Source organism: Poecilia formosa, unplaced genomic scaffold, assembly GCF_000485575.1.
Source record: "Poecilia formosa unplaced genomic scaffold, Poecilia_formosa-5.1.2 Scaffold131, whole genome shotgun sequence".
In the NCBI taxonomy this organism is placed as follows: Eukaryota; Metazoa; Chordata; class Actinopteri; order Cyprinodontiformes; family Poeciliidae; genus Poecilia; species Poecilia formosa.
Window position 1 is genome coordinate 137,737 of NW_006800070.1, and position 17,356 is coordinate 155,092.

Genomic DNA, 17,356 nt, shown 5'->3' on the forward strand with positions numbered 1-17,356 from the left:
TTTTGTGACTCAGTGTTGTTGTGGCTACCGGTAACTAGCTGCTAATATACCCTTGCTTGCTAGCTAGTTAGCTTATTTTGTTTGTGTACATCCATCATGGGTGTGTGCGAACTTGTCTCCAGTTGGCTGGATGATGTTCATCTTAGCCACTGGCTCACTTCTGTTCCCAATCCATTCAATTTATTTATTTGTGATTTTCTTTTGTGTTTTTTATCATGTTGCAGGTCTTAAATTTCACTCATAATGGCCTAAAAAAGGTCTTTAAAAGTCTTGAGCTTAAGTTGGTCAAGCATGCAAAAACGCTATAAAGAGGAAATGGACGCTTTGCTATGTCAAGGTCAAAAAGTAAAAAAAATAATAAAAAAAGAAAGAAAACTTGAACATCCTCACTGAAAGTGATCTAGTTATCTCACTTTTTTCCTCAGGTATTTGAGGACAGGGATTAATTAGTTGTTATGATTAAAAAGTAGGATTCTCCTGAAAAAGGGGGCCAGATACTCTCAGGAGAAGGTGCAACAGTAAATTTTGTCCCTCCTCACCCATTTACCACTGACACGACCTGGTCCTTTTAATATTTACAACAGTGCTACTGTAACTGAGCGAGCCGTAAAGTTCTTTGTGTGTTTTTGCCGTTACCAGTGACCCGTTCATGGTTCTGTCCGGAGGGCTGTCGTACGACACAGTGGGGAGGAGAGCCTGTTTGACCGTGATGCACGGGAAGAGCACTGCCGTCCTGGAGATGGACTATCCCATTGTAGATTTCCTAACGCTCTGCGAAACTCCATATCCAAACGGTGAGTTGTGAAAGCTGTCTGCAGCAGACTTGCTTCATTTCCATTAAAAGTCACACAACTTCAATCATTTATGTTCATATTTTGCTCTCATTTCATTCTTGCCAGACTTTCAGGAGCCTTACGCTGTGGTGGTCCTCCTCGAGAAGGATTTAGTTGTAATAGATCTTGGACAAATTGGGTAATTATTTACCGCCTTTAAATGTAAAAAAAAAAAATAGTAGTATTCTAGGATTGTGTTTGATTTCTCTCTGCATGGTTTGATATAAGAACACAAAAGGCAAGTTTCAAGTATCATTATGAGCTTTTGACTGTAACTAATGACTTATGTGTACTGTTGAATAAGTTCAACAAATAGTTTTTGCCTCAACAAGATGTCCAAACGTTTTTGCCATGAGGAAAATAACTACATCACTACAGAGACATTGTTCTGCGATAAATTTCTACCCTGGTAATCTGTTTTTAGTTGGTAAAATCAACGGAAACCCAGTCATGTAATAATGCAAGGGTGTAAAAATGACGAAAATGTTTCTGCTGTGGAATCACACCTGTAATGTCTGGAGCTGCACAGGGGACAATGGGAATCGCTAATCCTTGACCAGTGATCGGTTTTAAAATAAAAAATATAGTCTTTTTCCAACAAGGCTTGTTTTTTGTTAAGGTTTGGCTGCCATAGCAACAATAACCTTCTGTGTGGAAGCCGTCACTGGTTGAAGAAAACTTGAAATTAGTTTTCTTTTTAATTTTAATTTTAAAATCAGTAAGGTATTAATTATGTCAGAAGTATGTATTCAAAGTTAAATTTCTTTACTATGACACGTTAAGGCTGCGAAAGAGTGAGAGAGAGCAAGGCTTTGAGTAGCTAAGAGCAAATTTGTTCTGACATTTTTAACTTTTAACCTCTGCCTGTCATTGAAAATTGCAGATTTGGTAATGTTGGCAGCTCTTTGTACATTTTATATGCAGTTAAGCAATTGAATAATTTTCTCTGTAATACACACAAAAAATTGCTGCCTTAGTAATGCTAACCCTGCTAATTGCTAAGACGCTAAAGCCAGTTTAGTAGGTGCTCAGTCATTTTTTTTTTAAATATTCCTAATCTGCTGTTCTACAGCAACTGCTCTCACACAGCGACACACATCGTCAAGGTTTTAAGAGAAATCAGAAATAGAAGATTTAACATTTAAAATAAGATCAAGCAAATTTCAACATCTGTCAGCAAACTTTGATTGGTGCATCTCTAACTTTCTCATTTAAAGATACTTATAAGTTACAGTTGTGTTTAAAAAAAAAAAAAAAAGAGCAGGGATCAAATATAGAAGTCATTATTGGCATCTTTGAAAAAGTTTAATTATCAACAAACCCAAGCAGCATTAGATCACGCAAACTCTTAAACTACCTTGAAACATGTAATATTTTCCTTAAGTTATTTTCACACGTCAACAGTTTTTGTTTATCGTGACAGGTATCCGATATTCGAGAGCCCTTACCCTCTCTCCATCCACGAGTCGCCGGTGACGTGTTGCGAGTATTTTGCCGACTGCCCCTCTGAACTCATCCCTGCACTTTACTCTGTCGGCAGCCGGCAAAAACGACAAGGCTACAGCAAGAAGGTGATTCACTCCTCTTTGTTAAACGGACCTGAAATTGTCTCTCCCGTTGTAGCGTTTGGGTTCGGAGACACAGTGTCTAACGGGAAGGCAGCAAGAGAGGGAAATCTTGTGGCAGATACAGTAAATAATTTGGCCTGAGTCAGACGGGTAACGATCATAATTTAATCAGTTTTCTCCTTTTTACAGGAATGGCCCATTAGTGGTGGAAACTGGGGCCAAGGCACACAGACTTACCCAGAGATTATCATCACAGGGTCTGTAATTATTGACCAAATTAAACAATCTGTCAGTGTTTGCCTTTCATTTCTGGAGTTGCAACTTACATAGCGTGACCATTTTTTCCCTGGTTCTCTTCAAAAACAGGCATGCTGATGGGTCAATCAAATTTTGGGATGCTTCTGCGTGTAAGTGTTTTTTTTCTGATTGTTCATACACACATAGTCAAAAAACAAACAATCAAAAAACTGAACACCTGTTACTAGATTTGAATTCACAAATATAGCTGAAACAACTGGCTAGTCAAATCAAAGGTTGTCATTTAATGCTGTTTTTGCTTTATTTTAGTTTTATTTTTAACCAAAAATGCAAGATGTGAAAATATTCACACGCTCTTTTAAGAAATCACCGGTAAAAACTTTCCCACCGTTCCAACGAGTTATAAAGACTCAGCTTTAAGTCTGGCACACGAAGCGTGTTTTGACTTTACAAAAGCTGAAAGGGAAAAAGTAGACTCTGCGGTGGATAGACAAGTGGGGGGGGGGAGTCCAACCTAAGTGCTGTGGCTTCACTCACTGTCAATCATTGCGGTGAAAAATAGTGTCTTGGAGGTTTGTCACCCCCCCACAGGCGCATTCTTTTGTAAGTGACACACCTTCAAAATTGAACTAAAACATAACAAGAGGAAACAAGATCTCTGAGAATCCATTTGAATCAGGGTTTGAAACCGGAGATTTTGTGGGAAAGTTTGTTCCCAACTTCAGACTTAAATATTCCAGAGTCTGAGTAGAACAAACATGTTAGATTTCATGGAAAAGCCAGTTTTTTGTTTTTAAATGTACTGAGTAACAAAAACGTCACCAGAAATGGTCAGATTGAGGCCTTGTTCTGGTTCTTCTAAAGTGCGTCATTAACTTCATGTTTCTTTTCCTGAAACTGCTGGTAGTTAGCTGTATTCCTCTCTCTCTGTTTTCAAAGTAATGCTTCAAGTGCTGTATAAGCTGAAGACTGCCAAGGTGTTCGAGAGGGCCCGGGGTAAGGAGGAGAAGCCGAGCACCGACATCGTGGACGAAGACCCGTTTGCCATCCAGACCTTGTTCTGGTGTCCAGAGAGCAGGATGCTGTGCGTGGCTGGAGTTTCTGCTCACGTCATCATCTACAGGTTCAGCAAACAGGAAGTCACCACTGAAGTTGTTCAGGTAGATGCATGAGAACCAATCCTTTTATCACTACTTTCCATTTCTGGCTTGCAGTGGCTCCTGTACTGAGGATGCTCAGATTTTATAGATACTTGGGATGCAAATAATTACTAAACCTATGATTAACTGTCGATTTTAATTGTTTTTTAAAAAATTAAAATTAGTTCCCATTGATTAACTGATGATGTCTGCCAGTTTGGCTGCCATCCAGCAGAGGGAGCTGCTGGTCATCCTTAAGCGGAGCCAGTTGATACAGAAACAAAGATGGCGGGGCCATACCAGAAAGAGAAACAGTCTGGTGTGGGATAAAAAATGGACTTTATGTGGTTCTATTTCGAAATATGAACAATTGTTTATCTTCTACGAAGGCAAGGATGTGATGGGAAGGTGGAGAGCATAACAGAAAAAAATTGCAACATGATAGAAAAACATGATGCCAATAAGAACGGTTGATTTTTGAACTACATGAAGCAAAGTTTTAACATTCCTTCAAGAGAAACCACAGACGGTACTTCTGTATGAACATCTCTCTGTTCGTGTTTGTCATATTTCATTCTTTTTATATTTTATTTTTCTACTTGGCAATCTTAGAGGTTCCTGATTTATTATGGATTATAAATATGTCTAAGTTTAATAGACATTTTCTGTTTATTCAGTCTCTACGTAACAGAGTCGACACAAAATACTGTTAAAATCTAAAGATTTTTTCTTTTAAATTCAGCATGAAAATTTTAGCCTGTATGTCGTAGAAAGACAGTCGGCCTTATTCATGCAAGAGGAAATTTGGGTTTTCAAGAAAATGGCTGTCAGTCAATCGATGACTTACATCCCTGATACCTGACGTTACTTTTAATTTGTGTGTTTGTTTCAATTTTCTTGCGGTTTATGAAAATCATCTTCTGTAATCCTGCAAATAAGAGAGGTTGTTTTTGACACAAGCTCTCCTCTTCCGTCTCGCGTTCAGCTGCTGGAGGTTCGGATGCAGTGCGAGTTCAGCGAGGTCGACTCCCCGGATCCGGGGGGAGAGCAGACCCCCACCCTGCCGACCCCCGCAGCTCCCTCCAGCCCTCAGGAGGCCGAGCCCCTGAACCAGCTCACTGCAGGAGTCAACTCCTCCGAAGGAGCCAGAGACAACATACCATGCCTTCAGTACGCACAGTGTTTTTTCTTTTTTTTTTTCTACATGGTTAATGTCTTTGCTGCTTTAAAAAAAAAAAAAAGGCGTCAACAAACTCATAAAAGGCGATGCAGTCATCAGATGACTCCCTCTGGAGGTCAGCGGTGAAATGATCCCGTCTGTAAAGAAATGTTAGAAATAGTAAAAATGCCTCGGCAGCAAAAGACCGAAAGGGGGAATGAGGAGATTTAGTCGTGAGTGTGGCCTAACCCTGCGGGGGAGAAGAAGAGGAAGGATAATTCATGGTGGTGTAAAGTGCAGTCTGCTGTCTCATCCCGCTGTGTGTTTGATGCAGGGTGCGGAGCTCCCCGCTGAAGCAGTCTCCGGGCTACCAGGTGGAGCTGGTGGTCCAGCTGGTGTGGGTGAGCGGGGAGCCGCCTCAGCAGATCACCAGCCTGGCAGTCAACTCCTCCCTCGGCCTGTGAGTGTTCACACATCACGTCTCCACACAGTTCCTGTGTACTTCCTGCTCAAATATGGGATGTATTCTGAATAAAATACGGAACAGAACCAGAAGACCCGACAGGTCTGGAAGGTTGATACAGCAGCAGATCTTTAGTGTATTGTAGCACTAAGCCGTTCAGCAATTTATAAACTAACTACAGTATTACTGTCTTATTCTCTGAGCTACAGGGAACCAGTGTAAAATAAGCCACACCCACTAACTTAACAAAAAAAAGTTACACATATGTAGGTCACGCTTATCTGTAAGCCGCAGGTGTCCATGTTGTAACATAATACGTATTCACAGAAAGATATAAATGTCTATATTTTTTCACTTTTAATGAAATAGGTACCAGTAATATACAAATGCATACTGTCAATGCTTTTTCCAAACAGTTCCTTTTAACATGGCTGCTTAAAAAAAGAAGTCATTGATCGTCATCTTCATTTTCCTCCTGCGCACCAAAACCACTGAAGTCGTCTTCATCTGTGTTGAAATTAAACTGCCATGCACACCTCAGTTTGTTTTTATTTATGCAGTGCTGCACAACACATCTTGAGGTACTTTACAAAAAACGATGGTGTCCCAGTTACCAAACAGTACAGTGAGTTCAGTGAATTATTTAAAGTAGTTTGAAAAGTTTCTGTCTTATGAAATGTAGGATCGCATCAATTCATCTGAAACTAAGAAAACGTCGCGGTTTAGTGTTTGTTTAGCAGTAAGTGGAACATTAAACCACGTGTTTGAAGCGTTTTTGCCCAATTATTTTGATTATGGGATTTGACAAAATGTTTATTGCTTGTTTCATAATTGGTGACGATTTTCAGACGTAAAACACAGAACTGCCTTGCTGCTGAGATGTGTTATAAATAAACTTACGCCTTAAAATCCACTGAAGTCGATGAGATGACAAAATGGGAGAGGTTGGAGGCTTGCCTGACCCCCCGGTCCTCTGCTTCTCTCCGCCTCTCAGCGTGGTGTTCGGGAACAGCAACGGCCTGGCGGTGGTGGACTACGTCCAGAAGACCCTGCTGCTCAACCTGGGCACCTCGGAGCTGTACAGCCCGTCGGACCCCTGCCAGAGGCAGCCCCGCTCCCCGCGGAAACCACGCCAGCCTTCTGGAGGTGAGGCAGCGCTCCCACCGGTTAACACCTCTGTCTCGTTTCTCTCCCGCTCTGTGCGCATCGCTAAGTACCGCAGCACAGCCGCTCCCAGATCAGCGGCCCTGATGTCTCTCTGTAAAGCCAGACTTGATCAGGCGGCTTGAGGTGGAGTTGGACGGACGGAGCTGATGGTTGGCAGCTGCCCTGACTTCACACCGTGAGCACGGCCCCCTGCAGTAGCTTCTCTCACTCAACAGGGGGCATCACTTACAGGTTCTCCATCTGTTGAGTAGGACAGTGCAAAGACAGCAGAGCGGGTGCATGTCAGTAACGCTGCATCATAACCAAAATTACCTTTTGATTCCTTTATGTGATAAAAATGTTACGTCAGCTTTTCTTACGTCCCTGTTAAAAATCTTGATGTCTGCCTACATTCAAGATTGTATTTTTTTTTCTTGGAATAAAAAAACAAACCTAATTCCAAACGCGGTAGCATGGAGGAGCAGATACAGATTTCTGTTGCCAAACAGAGCGACTGCTCTCCATTCAGCCTTCATGTTATCTGGTGAACATCAAACTCTCACGCATGGCTCAAGATACAGTTTCATTTTAAATAGCTCCTCATGTTCCTGCACCTTCTCTGAATTTAAAATACATTAAAAAATGTTTTTGTTTTTGCTCTGTTTAAACTTTCACACCAAAGAGGCTTTTTGTTACTGCAGCCTTGTAGTGTTCATGTGTGCTGAAAAAAAAAAAACACCAGTTCAGTCACCACCTGATTTTTTTCTTAGGCCTTGTCCACCTATAGCCAGATATCAGGGAAAACAAAGAGATTTTTATGCGTTTTGGCCTTTCATCCACATCAAAACTCTGTTTTATATAACTACAAATGATTATTTGGAGAAACTCTGACCAAAGCGAAGATTTTGAAAAAACTGTATTTGGGGGGGAAAACAGAGATTTAGGGTCCAGTGAACTTACAGCCTGCGACAAATAATGCACCAACATATTCACATGCTTGCTTTGATGTGATTCACAGTTATTAACTTCATGTTCTAACACACTATTTAAAAAGAGTTCAGCCAATATACCTTTCCCTATATAAGAACCTCCTGGCTCCATGTTTAACTCCTAACTGGAAGTCGTGACTGTTTTGAAGCAATCTGATTGGCTTACATAGGTTTTAGCTTTGCGCTACACTGCCCCCTATAGGTCTGGCATGTTTAAAACGACGCTCAGTAGTCGTGTGGGTTCATGTGGATGAAAACCTTTCTGACACCGATCCTGTGTGTGCGATATTGTTTAAACAATGTGACAGTGATATTTGTTTTCTGTCTGTGTGTGTAGCTATCGCATCTCAAATATTTAGCTAGTTACAGTTATAACAGTAAAAAGCTACTTACTATTGTAGTAGTTCAATCTGATACCAGTGCATCCTTTTTATTCTATTCAGAGATGAATTCAGCAGCAGGCCACAGAGAATCTGTGCTATTTTTTTTTTTTATTTACACTTCTAATTTTCACTCATTTTTTTTGTTCTGTCTCAATGGTTTTCAATGTTTTTGTTGGTCTCTTTGTGTGATTTTTGAGAAAGACATTCCAACTGCTTCGTCTCACATGTCCAGACTTTCTAACTTGTATTCTCAGTCTGTGAAAAAACTGCGCTCCTCTCACTTCCGTAAGTCCCATTGTGTCAGATTTTTTTTTATTTTTTTATTTTTTATCCCCTTCCCACACGATTGTTTTGCTCTTGGAAGCTTTCCCTCTCCCTTGTTAAGATACACTCCCTGGTTTTGATTCAGAGCTGCCGCTTCAGATCTCCAAAACTCATGATTTGAGTTCTCAGCAGTGAAATAAGGGGGGAGGAGTTTTCTTAGGCTTAAAGGTCATTTAACCAAAATCAGGCTGTGTATCTTTAAACCTGGCTTTCAGTGTTAGTAGAGAAACAATACCGACCTGGTTAAATTATTAGCATTTGGTCCATATTTGGTGTAATGTACTAGTTGCCATCCCTGCAGCTTTTCTAATAGTTGACCCCTCCGATCAGACGTAGGATTGTTTGGGCATTTCTAAGGAGTAAATTGGGCTAATATTTTTTTTTCCCAATCATTATTTCTGCAGGATTTTGCGACTCCAACGACGGGTCTAACAACTCAGAGGACCGATGCAAATCACCCACATCAGGTAAGCCACTTAGCTAAAAAAAAAAAAAAAAAAAAAAAACGAAAAGTTTTTTTTTTTTTTTTAAAGAAGCATTTTTCCCCAAATGCTCCCATCTATCACCCAGGATCTACCTCACCCTGCAATTCAGACGATGAACGAAAACAGAACTTCATAGAGAAGGGTACCGTATCTTTCAGTGCATGCGCCCTCTTCACTCCAGCAAATCATAAATGGCTGAAGACGTCTGATTTGTCCTTTTTCCAAACTCCCTACCCCCAAAACCTCATTTCCAGTGAAGTTAAAAAGCAGACGCTTTTCCAAGACGGTTGCCAATGACTTTGGTACTGTATCTTTCACGTGCATTCTTCCTTCACTCACCGTTTCTCTCTCCATGAATGACGGCGCTCTAACCAAACTTTGCCTTGACCCTCTGCCGGTCTGTGCCTAACGTGGCAATGAAAGACAGATTTTCAGTGGAGACGTGGATTTTTTTTTTTTGTTTGTTTGTTTTTTGCTGATCACAAAAAAATAATCCTGTTGCTTCTATTGATTGCATGACAGGGTGCCTTTCAGATTTCAGCCTTTCTTTCAGATTTCCTATTCAAATTCTCTTCACGCTCTACAGATTATTGCTTGGGGATGTGATATCTGACGCTTTTTACTTCCCGTCCCCGAAAGAAAGCCGTAGAAAATCTGCCTCGATATTTGTGTCACTAACCACTTGGATTTTGAGTTCTCTTCGATCGTCGACGCTCGCTGTATTTCTTTCCCTTTCCAGGGTTTCGATTCAGTGTGATCTTTTGGCTATTCGCTCATTTCTTTTTTTTTTCTTTTTTTTTTTTTCCCCTTTTCACCTACTCTCTGTGCATAACAATGTTCAGTGAATTATAATTGTCTTATTTCTCAACTGCTTCTTGCTTCGTTTGACAGTGCCGGCTCCTTTGCAATGCTTTTCTGCTTCGTCTGCATTCTGACGGCGGTTCTGAGGGTGGTTGTGGACTAAGGCAACTTTTGGGGGATTCATGTTTGGGAATGGCAACACTCCTGGTAGCAGAAAAAAAAAATCAGTTACTTTTTTTTTTAATATAAAAACATTTTTGGTTGATATTCAGAGTCTTGTTACAATCAAGACAATTTGGCATAAGCTGTACGCACTTTTAGGATAAGTTTTAGGATAAAAACGTATTTGGGCTTCATGAAAAACCAACCTGATGCGGTGCATAATTGTGATTTAGGAAGTTAACAAAATGGTTTTACAAATGTTATTTTCAAAAGAAATCTAAACATTGTGGCGTCTTTTTGCAGCCGTGCGCCTTCAGACGTCACCTGGTAGCAAATTGAGTCCACATGCGAAGAAGAAGATTGTAAAACGAGATCGCACCTAGGCCTGTCACAATAAGTGATACATCAATTAATCGCACAATAAATTAAAGCAAACGCAATAATTTCCATTTGCATGATTTGTTGTTTTTCTCTTTTATCCATCTCTTTCTACCATAAACTCGGCCCTACATCGTCCCTTTTTTTGAAGAACAATTTTGTTAAAGAGACTTTATAAATAAATTTTGGTAACGCTTTCTTTGAAGAGGTGTGTATAATACTGACATAAGACTGTCATAAACATGACATAATGTCTGTTATGAACATGAAGGAGTCTTTATGAATGTTTATGACTGTTGTCATGAAGTGTCATTCGGTAAATAAGGACACTTTTAATGCGAAGGTGTTCTAAAAGCTGCATTAAAAGTCTATTAAGAGTGTAAACTTTGCATTATTCAGTAAATAATGACACTTTTAATGCAAAATTCCTCTAAAACTTGCATGAAAAGTAAATTAAAAATGTCAACTTTGCATTAAAAGCATATTTACTTCATGACAACAGTTGTAAACATTCATAGAGACTCCTTCATGTTCATAACAGGTGTTATGGCATGTTTATTACAGTGTCATGTCAATCTTATGCACACCTCTTGAAATAATGTTACCTTAATTTTTTATTTAATTTGGTTATTTAAAATGTCTTCCAGTTCCTGTTAAATCTTCATTAGACCTTAAAGTTTATAAATCTTACACAATGCGTTCTTGCATTATTAAGCCATGACTATCATATGATCTCAAAGCAATAATATTATCGTTTATTGCAATAACTTCTTGGACGATTCATCTACCAACAAATTTAGTTAGTTGCAACCTGTGAACGTTTCTCGGTTCAGTTCCTCTCATGAAAACCCGCCTCAGCACGGTGACTCTGGAGGAGCTGCAGAGATCCGTCTGTCAACAAGACAGTACTTAGTTATTTGTGCACATTGCAAATCTGAAAAAAGCTGACCTTATTGTTGCCGCACTTTTCAGATTTTTAGCTCCTTTTTCTTCCATCAATTACGCACCATTTTATGTTGGTTTCATATAATCCCAGTTTGAAAATTTTAAATTTTGCGGCTGTGCAATGTGAGAAAGCTGACGGGTCCACAAGCGCCTCCTGGAGAACCGAGCCTCAACAGTTGTCCTACAGTTTGTACCAAATGATTGTTTTCCTGAATGTTTGATGCTGTAACTGTTGGACAAGTGCCTCTAATTCCTGATGGCTGTGATTTATCTGAGCAGGTGCACAAAAGTCCCTCCTTTTAAAAATTAGGGGTATTTGTTTCTCCTTTTTTACAGCCAAGATGTCGCGGAAAATTAGCTCGTCTGGTGAGCAAAAGCTAGATCTGGGTAAGCCAGCAAATGAACTGAACAATTTTTGCTGTTTTAACTTCTTTTTTCCCCCCTTATTTTAACAGGAATTGTAATTATTTTGTTTTATATTAACTTTAAAGATGTAAAAAATATATATATATGTATGAGAGTATTGCAGAGTGTTTGTGTGACTTTAAAAGTGCTGCTGTGTTTTGCACCGTAACTTGAGATGAACCCTGTGTGTGTCTGCCCCGGACGCAGAGGATCGCTCCCACCGCTGGTCCCCTCGGTTGTGTAAACGGCCCTTTGATAGTATGAAAAATGGCAAGCTGGTGGCCAGGATGACCCTGAAGTTGAATGTGCATAGAACTAAGTCAGACCCGCAGCGATGTGAGTGGACCGGTCGCTGCCGGACTTCGGCTGGAGTGGGATAACTTGTACTAATCCCCACAAACGAGGGCTTTTCATTGTGAAAATGGATAACACGTGACACTAATCCTCTCACGGTGATCGTGTCCTGTTTCTTTTCGAGAAAGTTCATGTCGCTTGAGCGCACGTGGCTTTTCCAGAATCTTGCTTTTCCTGTTTCCAGTCTCTCCCTCGAGAAGAACTCGGGTGAAGGGTATTACCTTTCCCCCTCGCTTGGTTTTTCTGTGGAGATCCCCCTCAGTAACTTTTTTTTTTTTTTAAGAAGATGATCAAACATGTGCTTCGGTTGAAGCTTTTCACATTGAGATTGTCGGATTTTAAACCAGCATAAGCAAATTGGGACAAAAGAAACGCATCTCAATGTCCAAAAGCCCTCTGGTCTGTCCTTAACAAAGGGTTTGCTGTGTGTTTTCTGCCTGGTAATTTATAAATGAGTCGGGAGGTGTGTTTTTACCGAACATCTAACCTGGTTTCCTTCTTGCTTGGTAACATGTGAACCAGCTTTCTCTTGCTGTCTAACTTGAATCACTTCCTGATTTTGTCTCCGTTTGGTTTTTCTTTTTTTGTTCATCTGCAAACCTGCCGTCTAGATGGGAAGGATAACGCATTCACCCGCTCGCGTAGCTCAAGCGTAACCAGCATAGACAGAGAGTCTCGAGAGGCCATCTCCTCCTTTTACTTCTGCGAGAGTTTCCCCAGGAAGTCGGACAGCCTGGCCAGTCCCTGTCTGCTGGTGGGGACCACGCAGGGCTCCGTGATGATGGTGGCCCTCGGCCTGCAGCCGGGCGGCGACCAGAAGCCTCAGCAGACGCTCAGCTTTGCCTCCTGTGGTGAGAAACCCAACATGGGGCGTCACTCAAAAGTATTCATACCTCTTGAGCAAGAAAAAGCCTCATATCTTAATATGTTTCAATTAGAGCTGAAACGATTAATCGGGTTAATAATGATTAATCAGTTCTTAAAATCATTGTCAATTAAATTAGTAATTGATTAATCGCTAACTGGAGTATACAGACTCAACACAAAGCCATTTGCTGAAGGAACAATATATCCAGAGCAGTAATTGAACTGAAGTTATACAGAAAATATATATATACATTTTTCATTTAAGATAAAAAAAAAGCCTGTCTGTAAATATGGCCTACCAAAATCTCTTTAAATGTCATCCTTTAAAGCTTCACCCAGTCAAAATTACTGTGAAATAAATCTCCTGTTAAGCACCTTTTGCTATCTGACATGTTGAGGCTAAAGTATTTTGTAGCTGCAGATGCATCCTGTGCTACAAGAGACCAAGTGTTTATTTGTTCACTTTGTTATTCCATTATAGGCAATATAATGTTCAAAAAAGGAATTGATTTATTGGTTTATTTGCATCTTTAAATAAATGTCAATATTATATAAATAAGGCCTAAATGAAAATTAGCTAAATGTGACAATTTTTCCATATGATTAATTGGTTAATTATCAGATTAGTTAATAGATTAATCAATAACTAATATAATTGTTGGTTCCAGCCCTTGATCAAATGGGATTTTATGATCAAATGGGATTTTAAGCGATTAGATCTGGGTAAGGTAAAGTTGGTGTGCGTTTGTGAAGCGTAAAGATCTCATCATTCCCAAACATTTCTACAAATAAATAACAGAAAAAGTCCTAAATTCATGTGTCTAAAATTAAGGCTTTAAAATGTCTGAAATTATTATTTATTTTTAGAGAGCTAGCCTGGGTGTATTATTTGTTCCTCAGTAGTTTTATATTTACATTTATACTATGTTATTTTATATTCTCCTGGCTAGCTAGATGTTCATCTTTGCCACTGGCTCACTTTTTTTGCCAACCCGTAAGATGCCACATAAATTCAGTGTAAAAAATCTTGGCACTATGAGGGTTAGGACTGCAGAGAGCCATATGTACTGTGAGCAGCACAAAGCTGCTCCCCAGAGCCACAAACAGACCCTAGAAATGTCACCGTTTTGATCCCCTGGCATGGCTAGCGCTCCCCGGAAAACGATCTGCGCTGCGGCTGCCAGCACTGATCCCAGAGCAGCATTTGCTGCGACACCAACTCTGAGGTCGAAGATTTAGTGGATTTTAAACACAGTGGTCAAACAGAAAGACCAGTCTCACTTACTGAAGAATTTGATTTCAACAAAGTTGTTAGAGTGGAGGAAAATATATTTGGAGGGAACAAAATGAGAGCCACAGATAGCAGCTATGATGACAAATTATCTTCAACTAAAGTGAGAGTAGGATAAGAGCTATAATCTATAACTTATAGAAACTATAACATTTATAATTTTCTTTTGTACATTTTGGATTATAGGTCTTACATTTTACTCTTAAAGGCCTTAAAACATCTTAAATTTGAGCTGCTGAAACCTGCAGAAACCCTAATTCCTCTCTTGTAATGCTGTGTTTTGTTGTTTTATAATCCAAACTCGCATTTCCAGGCACCTTGGTCCAACTCAAAGGAGGCATCCTGACCATGGCGCTGCTGGATGCTGCTGGAACTCTGCTGCCCCCTTCCTGCGAAGCGTGGTACGACCCCAACGCCTCAGACGAAGAGAAAGAGAAGGTCCGGAGGCGCAGGCCGGCCACGCCTCCCTCCTCGCAGGAAGGCCAGGACTCCCAGTTTGCCGTGCTGTGTTCGGAGAAGCAGGCCAAGGTGGTGGCCATGACGTCCCAAACCATCATCTACAAACACAACATCACCGAGACCTCATTTGTGCTGCGCGCAGACGTGGTGCAGATGGCCGGGACCTACTGCATTGCCTGTTTCTGTGCCAACGGCCACATTATGTCCCTGAGGTATGCGCTGGTACTCTGCAGTTTCGATACGTCTGATCAAAACGCCTCACCTCTCTTTAAATTTCCTGCCAAAAGTGTTGATATGTGGTATCTGAACACTAATGAAGTCGTTTGTAAAACTTGTAAAAGCACCACGTCCCTCTGACATCTTTCCGTCTGCTGGTTGCAGCTTGCCCAGTCTGCGGCCTCTGCTGGACATCAACTACTTGCCGCTGACAGATATGCGGATAGCCAGAACGTTTTGCTTCTCTAACTTGGGCCAGGCTCTGTACCTGACCTCCCCCACCGAGATCCAGAGGATCACCTACAGCCAGGAGACGTGCGACAACCTTCAGGTCAGGCAGCGAGGAAATCAACTCATAGGATTGCAATTTTTGACAAACAACTGATTGATTTCTGTAGGCAGAAATCAATCTGCCTACAGATTGATTAGATTTATTTTAACACCTGAAATAAAATCCAGAGCAATCAGAGGTCACCTGCTTTGTAGAAAATAAAAATGTCTGCCTATGTGCTGAGGAGCAGAAAGCATCCTGAACGCATCGTGGTCACTGTAGGGGTGACGGCATCATGCTGTGGGGGAAGAGTGAGATCAGAAAGTCCTTTTCCTTTAAAATCGTATTAATGCTGTTTAACGTGGCATAATTAGTGAAAAACGATGCATAGTTTTCTAAATAAAAGTGTGGGTCATTTTTGCATTCGGCTCCCTTTATTTTAACACCTGAAATAAAATCCAGGGCAATCAGAGGTCACCTGCTTTGTAGAAAATAAAAATGTCTGCCTGTGTGCAGAGGTGGATAGCAACTAGTTACATTTATTCAAGAAACTTTTTGGAAAGAATTTACTTTTAGAAGTATTTTTACTCTGCTTACATTTTACTTTTACTTGAGTGATTTTATTATAAAGTATAAAGTTCATACTTGATCAGCTGAGTAACTTTTTGTTAAAGTTTCAGAAGTTTTATACTGAAAGAAATGGATTTAGATTTTTTTATATTTTATGAGTTATTTGTATGAATTATTTTAATTTTGGTTCTTTAAATACCAAAATTTTCACATAACTTCATATTTTGGTTTGTCTGATGTAATTTTTAAATATCAAATGATTAATGTTTTCATCTGTTGCTCTGTACCTGGGTCCATATCAGCTCCTCTGTGAAACACAGAGGTGGTGGTATCATGCTGTGGGGAGGCTTCAAAAGGAAACCTGAAATGAATTCTGATGGCCAATAATTGCGCTGGATTTTATTTTTTGTACTGATGGCTAAATATAAATACCCTTTTTGGTAGAAATTTGTTTTCTTTTTTCTTCCATTTCACAAATATGCTCCACTTTGTGTTCGTCTGTCACGTAAAACCTCAGTGAAAATCGTAAAGTTAATTTATTAGCTATTGTGAAGGGAGTATTGACGTTTTGGTAGGGAATTGCATTATTTCAGATCCTGGGTTGTGTTTTTGTTTTTAAAGCTGGCGTTTTGACCGAACATCCTGAGGGAGAATATATTGAAACGGACGTGCTGATGCTTTTGTCGTCCTCAGGAAATGCTCAGCGAGTTATTTACCCCCGTGGAGACGCCGGAGGCTCCGAACAGAGGCTTTTTCAAAGGCCTTTTTGGCGGAGGAGCTCAGTCTCTGGACAGGGAAGACCTCTGTGAGTGCGCAGCGTCCTTCGGCGTTACATAAGGCCGCTCTAACCTTCTAAATCACATTTACATAATACCTCCACTTCGTTCTCAGCAGTTTTCCCATCAGTGATGCTTTCACTGCCCTTTGATTGCTCAATAGACCAGTGAGCGTTGGCTCGCTGCTTAAAGCTGCTAACAAGACGTTACCTTATGCGCAAACAAAGTCACTTTACTAAAGTTTGTCTAGAGAACATATGATTGTCAGCTTTTTATACACTTTGCTTTTTTTGTTGTTATTTAATGAAGATAAACTAACCCTCTCAGAAATAAGCTTCCATGTTTCGATGCATCTGCTGACATCACATAAGGCAATTCAGTTTTTTTTTGTTTCTTTTGAGTACGTCTATTTTTAATCTTAGAGGGACATATCGGCTAGGATCAACTCTTTATATTTATTTTTGTTATGGTTTTAACTGGGACTGAAACGATTAATCAAATTAATCGTGATGAATTGATTATTGAAATAATCATCAATTAATCTAGTAATCGATTAGTCTTCTTCTTAAAAAGAAGAAGAAAACAATGTATTCACAGCAGTAATTAACCAAATCTGTGCCAAATACATAGATGTTGGATGAAAACACCTGACAGTAAAAATGTGTCACCCAAAGATCCTTCAGTGTTATAGTTTCAGCTCTATGAAAGCTATGCTATTGCATTTTAGGCAATGAAATGTTCTAGTATTGCATGTAAAAAGCATGAATGAAAAATCTGCAAAATGTGCCAATTCTTTTTTTTTTTAAATATCTGATTAATCAAATAATCGTCAGTCTTTTTTTTTTTTTTTGTCGTTTGCTAGTCGGCGAAACGGCGGCCGGCAAGGCCTCGCGTAGCCTGGCCCAGCACATCCCGGGCCCCGGCAGCATGGAGGGCATGAAGGGCGCGGCGTCCGGGGTGGTGGGCGACCTCGCCCGCGCCCGGGTGGCGCTGGACGAGAGAGGGCAGAAACTGGGAGAACTGGAGGAGAGGACGGCAGCCATGATGGCCAGCGCAGAGTCCTTCTCGAAACACGCCCACAACGTACGGAACCGCCTCCGTTTTCACCTGGTTT

The 17,356-nt window shown here is 40.4% G+C and overlaps 1 protein-coding gene across 8 annotated transcripts in view; it reads left to right on the forward strand.

The window, feature by feature from the left end:
- stxbp5b (syntaxin binding protein 5b (tomosyn)) overlaps nt 1-17,356 on the forward strand; it is a 37,746-nt gene that overhangs the window by 16,530 nt on the left and 3,860 nt on the right. Inside the window, exons 10-28 of one of the 8 annotated variants that reach the window (XM_007561789.2) lie at nt 640-794; nt 900-972; nt 2,257-2,404; nt 2,591-2,658; nt 2,768-2,808; nt 3,599-3,819; nt 4,784-4,968; nt 5,292-5,417; nt 6,415-6,566; nt 8,667-8,729; nt 8,833-8,889; nt 9,002-9,049; nt 11,370-11,420; nt 11,646-11,774; nt 12,404-12,643; nt 14,264-14,621; nt 14,791-14,956; nt 16,160-16,271; nt 17,105-17,325. In XM_007561789.2, the coding sequence (XP_007561851.1) occupies nt 640-794; nt 900-972; nt 2,257-2,404; nt 2,591-2,658; nt 2,768-2,808; nt 3,599-3,819; nt 4,784-4,968; nt 5,292-5,417; nt 6,415-6,566; nt 8,667-8,729; nt 8,833-8,889; nt 9,002-9,049; nt 11,370-11,420; nt 11,646-11,774; nt 12,404-12,643; nt 14,264-14,621; nt 14,791-14,956; nt 16,160-16,271; nt 17,105-17,325 (2,614 nt within the window). The remainder of the gene's footprint in view (nt 1-639; nt 795-899; nt 973-2,256; nt 2,405-2,590; nt 2,659-2,767; nt 2,809-3,598; nt 3,820-4,783; nt 4,969-5,291; nt 5,418-6,414; nt 6,567-8,666; nt 8,730-8,832; nt 8,890-9,001; nt 9,050-11,369; nt 11,421-11,645; nt 11,775-12,403; nt 12,644-14,263; nt 14,622-14,790; nt 14,957-16,159; nt 16,272-17,104; nt 17,326-17,356) is intronic. The other 7 variants (XM_016676298.1, XM_007561791.2, XM_007561790.2 and 4 more) reach the window with 7 other exon arrangements.